The 6,000-nt window shown below is 41.9% G+C and overlaps 1 protein-coding gene across 1 annotated transcript in view; it reads right to left on the bottom strand.

The window, feature by feature from the left end:
• Positions 1–5,620, bottom strand: part of LOC126981306 (dynein beta chain, ciliary-like) — a 97,707-nt gene extending 92,087 nt beyond the window's left edge. Inside the window, exons 1-2 of the mRNA XM_050832236.1 lie at positions 3,988–5,620; positions 2,912–3,115 (exon numbers count right to left, since the gene is read on the bottom strand). Coding sequence (XP_050688193.1) covers positions 2,912–3,115; positions 3,988–4,143 — 360 coding nt within the window. The 5' untranslated portion in view covers positions 4,144–5,620. The remainder of the gene's footprint in view (positions 1–2,911; positions 3,116–3,987) is intronic.
• Between the last annotated feature and the right edge of the window lie 380 nt (positions 5,621–6,000).

A 6,000-nucleotide genomic window follows, 5' to 3' on the forward strand; every position in this document is an offset into this window, starting at 1 on the left:
ATAGAGTAATATATAGACACGCAGTTACAGACTAGCAGAGTAGTAGAGTACTGCCTGGTGCTTACAGACTTAGAGTTCAGACAGAGCTTAGAAATGTGGAGTAAATTTATTGATGTGTGTCTAATGAATTAATTATCTAGTAAAACTAAAGCAAATAATATCACGGATTCATTTCCTTTCAAACTTACACAACGTAATGTGTCTAGAATTTAGGGGAAGGTCAGGAGGAGGGGGCGAATTTTACTTAGGGACTATGAAGTACAAATACATAGTAAATAAACTGCAAACTGTGAATGGTGGAATGTTAGATACTTAGTAACGACAGATGAGTGAGTCACTGTGTGTGTGTGTGTGTGTGAGGAGGGTGAAGAGGGAGATAGAGACGAGGCTTATCACCCTTGCTTGTCACCTTCACCCCGATGCCTTACTGCTGGAGAGAGAGAGAGAGAGAGAGAGAGAGAGAGAGAGAGAGAGAGAGAGAGACTGTAATGTGTGTGTCGTGTGGCTGAGTAATGTCGTACATTGCAGTCCTAGACCTTATTCCCACTTCACACGGTAGAATTCAGTGCTTCTTCCTTAAATACTTTTAATGCGAATGTTTCCATAATTATACAAATAATAATATTAAAAAAGATATGAACCGGCAGCGCTGAGCTCTTCTTATCACGAGTTTTCCTGGTGTCGCATGTTTCACCTGATACAGTGAGTTGCCGATGAAAAGATTTTCACAGAGGAAGGGTAATATTAGCTATTGTTTTATTATTATTATCATTATTACTGTTATAGAGGGCTTTTCGATGTATTTCTTACTAGAATTTAATGCAATGAAGCATTAGAATAAAGTAATTTTCTTTTCACATTTGCTAAGCATCTCGAAAATTTATAATACTGATCCATAAGTTGTAAACTGGCATTCTGAGCATAAGTCCTACACAGTACACTGGCAGCTAGGTCATCAGTTTGGTAAGAGTTTGCCTTCGAAGGAAGAAGTACTGCTTCTTCCTTGCTTTGCTCCTCGCTGATAATACAGTTTGCCAGTGATGGTTTAAAAGGATATTATAATCAAGTTTACAAAGCCTTATTGTTCTGTGCTGACTGCTACAGCAGCTGAAAAATGGCGTCACATAGCAGTGAAGTGTGAAAATATTTTATGAGCAAGTCAAGTGACCCAGCACAGTGTCTGTTGTGCAAGAAAGATTATTCACGAAAGGGACGTGGAACTACATCTTTGAAAAACCACTTGAAATCAGTGCATAAAGAACAGTTTGAAGAGTTAATGGCAAAAGATATAAAGAAGTTGGAAGAAAAAATAAATATAGAAAAAAACACCTTTGCAAAAAGCAAAGACAGATGCTAGGCAAAGGAATGTTGCTGAGTATTTTCAGAGTGCAAAATTATGGGATGCTTCTAACCCTAAGGCAAAGAAACTGGATAAATGCATTGCAGAAATGTTAGTCATGGATGATCTGCCTTTCAGTCATGTTGAGGACATAGGATTCATGAGACTGATGACTGAAGCTGCTCCACTATACAGTCTAAAGCAGCGAAATTTCTATTCATCAATGATATGTAGTGATATGTATGAGTCTGTTTTCAAGAAAGTAAAAGAAATAATTGATGAAGTGAAGCAAGACAACAAACTTTCCTTCACAACTGATGTGTGGTCAGATACCTCAGCAGGTGTCTCATTGCTGAGTTTAACTGCACATACCATAAATAAGGAATTTGAAAGAACAAACTTTGTGCTAGGTGCTGAACCACTGGAAGAACGACATACAGGAGAGTATATTTCCAAAATGTTGGATGATATGCTGATGAAGTGGGACATATCTCGTACAAATGTGCACTGTGTTCTGCGTGATGCTGGGGCAAATATGAAAAAAGCTCTGTTTCTCTCAGGTGTAAATAATTTGGATTTTACTGTGCATAAAATACAGCTGATTGCTAAAACTGGGTTATCATCACATTGTGATATAGAAAACATGATAAAAAAAACTCGTAGTATTGCTACGCACTTTCATCACTCAACTATGGCACAAGATGAACTTAAAAAGATTCAGGACAGGCTGCAAGTACCTAAACTCTCTGTTATGCATGATACACCCACAAGATGGAATAGCACCTTACACATGCTAAGAAGAACACTAGAAATAAAGGAATCTGTGTGTGTGTATGCTGCTACCAACTCCAAAATCAAACAGCTCAGCAATACTGAGTGGTTGATTATGCATAAATGTGTACAAGCCTTACAACCTTATGAAGATATCACAAAAAAACTTAGTGACTCCACATCAACAGCAGCTGAAGTGATTCCACTTGTAAAGTCCTTAAAACACACTCTTCAGCATACCACATCAGTAGTTTCTAACCCTGTTGAAGAAACTCATACTTCAGATACAAGCTCTGAAGATGAACCAGGCTCAGGATCAGTGATTGAGTTAAATGAAGACAGACAAGCAACACAGGCAGTAAACTTCATGAAAGAAGCAATGCAAGCTGATGTTGAGAAAAGATTTTCTTGGATTGAAAATGAAGATCTTTACAGAATTGCAACATATATTGACCCAAGATACAAGAGTAAATTTTTTTCTTCATCTCACGTCACTGATCAAGTAAAATCATCACTTGCCAGAGTATGTGAGGAGCTTCGTCAGACGACTATTCTAGAAGAGGAAGATGGAGAACCAAGAAGGAAACGAAGAAGAGATGATATGAGTGAAACACCTACCACCTGTGGAACATTAGATGAAGCAATGACCTCTATTCTTGCCTCCAGCAGTGTACAGAAGAAGGCTCACACTACCACCAGGGTCATAAAAGTACCCCTGGAAATGCCCTAAACTCCAACGAAAGACTAGTAAATTAGGTGTTCTTGGGAGCAGAAATGTTGAAGAATATGGCCCTGTATTACCTCTTCGATGAGCGTGGAGAGCTGGTCGAGAGGCTGGGGTGATATGTCCCCGAAGATTACATGTTCACGCACGTTACTCTTCTCCTCCTCCCGCACCAGGGGCACGTCGCTGGCCTTCAGGTAGTACACGCCCTTGGAACGCAGGCCAGCAGGGACCTCGGTCGTCGCCACCAGTTGGTTGGAGTGGTTTAGACTCACCACAACCTACATGAAAGGTATAACTATTTTTTTATCTTTTACGGCAGAGGAGTCAGGCTACGGGTAAAGCAAAATTAGTTGCAAAACAAAATTAAAAAGTGAACTCATCACGCTGCTTCCACAAAAAAAAGGCAGAAGGATAGATAAAGATCAATTCTGGTTTGAGAAGAGTATTGATGATTGATTGATAGTTTATTGTTCCAAGTAAACAACAAAGGAGAAGGTATTGATACTTCCTTCTTGAGACAGGTTGTTGTAGGGGAAGAAAAATACCGAGGGTGGAAGGCGGTTTCAGAATTCATACCAGTAAAAGGGATGAAAGAATGAAGATAACAGTTTATAGTTTGTGCGTTGGACAGCATAGGATTGAACTGGAGTAGACACCCGTGAGCGAGGCATGAACTTGCATCACATAAGCTTAAATATGTTCTTTTCAAACTATAGCTTCGAAAGTAAGCCACGATCTCGCCCTTCCCTATGACCGTATCAATGGCTAGCCAACGAGCACCAGGCCACGCTCTTTCGAACTTCATCTAAAGCTCCTTAATTGTTATTCGGGATAGCTGGATTGATAGTTTATTGTTGCAAGTAAACAACAAAGGAGAAGGGAGGAGCATAAAGGCTGGCGTGAGTGTGGGCGTGGGTTCCTCATCTCTACGTGGTCTTGGTGGGCGTGGGCGTAGGAGGCGTGGCGTGGTATACCATCCCAACCCCCAGGCAGTACAGAGTGTGATTATACAACTAAGGATACATGTGTAAGTAGCACCAGGAAACGGCATGGCAGAATAGATCGTGCATGCTGCGTTATTAAAGTCTCTCTCTCTCTCTCTCTCTCTCTCTCTCTCTCTCTCTCTCTCTCTCTCTCTCTCTCTCCTTACCAGCTCGGCGTCCGCATCCAGGAAGTTGAGGATGGTGGATCGGTTCTCCTCGTTCTGCACGGCCTTGCCCCATCGGTCAGCCTTCAGCCTCAGCGTCTTGTTCGTGTACTCCCCCAACAGGTCCCAGTTCTCACGGTCTCCATCCACCCCGGCCATAACCCCCAGAGTCCTTTAGCGTTCCCTGGTGGTAGGATAGAAGTGCATGATGCCTTATTAATTAAATTCTCTCTCTCTCCTTGAAAGCCACTCATTGATTGGGGACTCACAACATGGCTTCCGAAACAAAAGATCCTGCCTATCAAACCTATTAACCTTTTATAACGACCTCTTCACTGTTTATGACGTAACCAAATCACTGGACGTAGTCTATCTTGATTTCCAGAAAGCGTTTGATAAAGTCCCGCATCATAAATTACTTTACAAATTAAAGCAAATAGGTATTGACGGTCAAGTAAACCAATGGATCGCGAATTGGTTGAGCAACAGACAACAAAGAGTAGTGATTGACGGATTTAACTCAGAGTGGGCACCGGTCACTAGTGGCGTCCCTCAGGGCTCGGTCCTTGGCCCAGTGCTCTTCATTATTTACATCAACGACGTGGATGTTGGACTCAATAACCGCATTAGTAAATTTGCAGACGACACAAAGATTGGTAACTCGGTTCTCACTGACGAAGACAGGCAAAGCCTCCAAGAGGATTTGCACAAAATTTCAGCTTGGTCGGATAGATGGGAGATGCCCTTTAACGTAGACAAGTGCCAGGTCCTTCAAGTTGGAACGAGGAATAAGAAGTTCGAATATGAAATGCGCGGCGTTAAACTCAAAAGCGTTCAATGCGTCAAAGACTTGGGGGTCAAAATCGCGTCAAACCTCAAATTCTCACAGCAATGCATCGATGCAGCAAATAAAGCGAACAGAATGTTGGGCTTCATTAAAAGAAACTTTGTATTCAAGAATAAAGATGTAATACTCCCGCTCTACAACAGTTTAGTCAGACCCCACTTGGAATATGCGGTACAGTTTTGGTCTCCCCACCATGCAAAGGATATTGCTAAATTAGAAGGTGTTCAGCGTCGGGCAACGAAAATGATCCCTTCCTTGCGCGACAAATCCTACGAAGAAAGGCTTTCTACCCTTAACATGTTCTCTCTTGAGAAACGTCGCCTCCGAGGAAAACTGATCGAATGTTTTAAAATACTTAATGGTTTCACGAATGTAGACAGATCAACATTGTTTATGATCGATGACACTTTGCGCACGAGGAACAATGGCGTAAAACTCAGATGTAGACAAGTAAATTCAGACTGCACCAAATTTTTCTTCACCAACGTTGTAGTGCGAGAATGGAATAAGCTTCCACCATCAGTGGTCCAGTGTAACACGATTGACTCCTTCAAAAATAAGCTCGACCGTCACTTCCTTCAACTTAATATCAACTAGAGTAGAAATGCAACGTTTTGGAGTCTTCTGATTAATGTAAAATCACTTAGGTTTAAGGACAGACCACCAAGTCTGGACCATGGGGTCTGTGTGGTCTGATTTTCTATGTATATCTATCTATGTAAATCTCTCTCTCTCTCTCTCTCTCTCTCTCTCTCTCTCTCTCTCTCTCTCTCTCTCTCTCTCTCTCTCTCTCTCTCTCTCTCTCTCTCTCTCTCTCTCTCTCTCTCACACACACACACACACACACACACACACTCACTAATGCAGCAAATAAAGCGAACTTAATTTTGGACTTCTTTATAGAAGGGTCCTTGGGGCTCTCGGGGATGCATCGCGCATGTGCTTAAAATTTTTAATGTCCACCTTGGATCCCGTGCCATGGAGGTGGAAAAGTGGGCTCTTTCCGACACCCTCAGCCCCGTTGTTGGGCCTCCTCCTTAAAAGAATTGGGTATCTCTCTACCAGCCGTCTGGGGGGTTACGCGGCATGCAGCGCCTTCCTCCATTGGGGTATATCCCCAACGAAGTACCAAAAAAAAAAAAAAAAAAAAAAAAAATGTCCCCTTGGAG

This window comes from Eriocheir sinensis, chromosome 47 (genome assembly GCF_024679095.1).
Source record: "Eriocheir sinensis breed Jianghai 21 chromosome 47, ASM2467909v1, whole genome shotgun sequence".
Classification (NCBI taxonomy): domain Eukaryota; kingdom Metazoa; phylum Arthropoda; class Malacostraca; order Decapoda; family Varunidae; genus Eriocheir; species Eriocheir sinensis.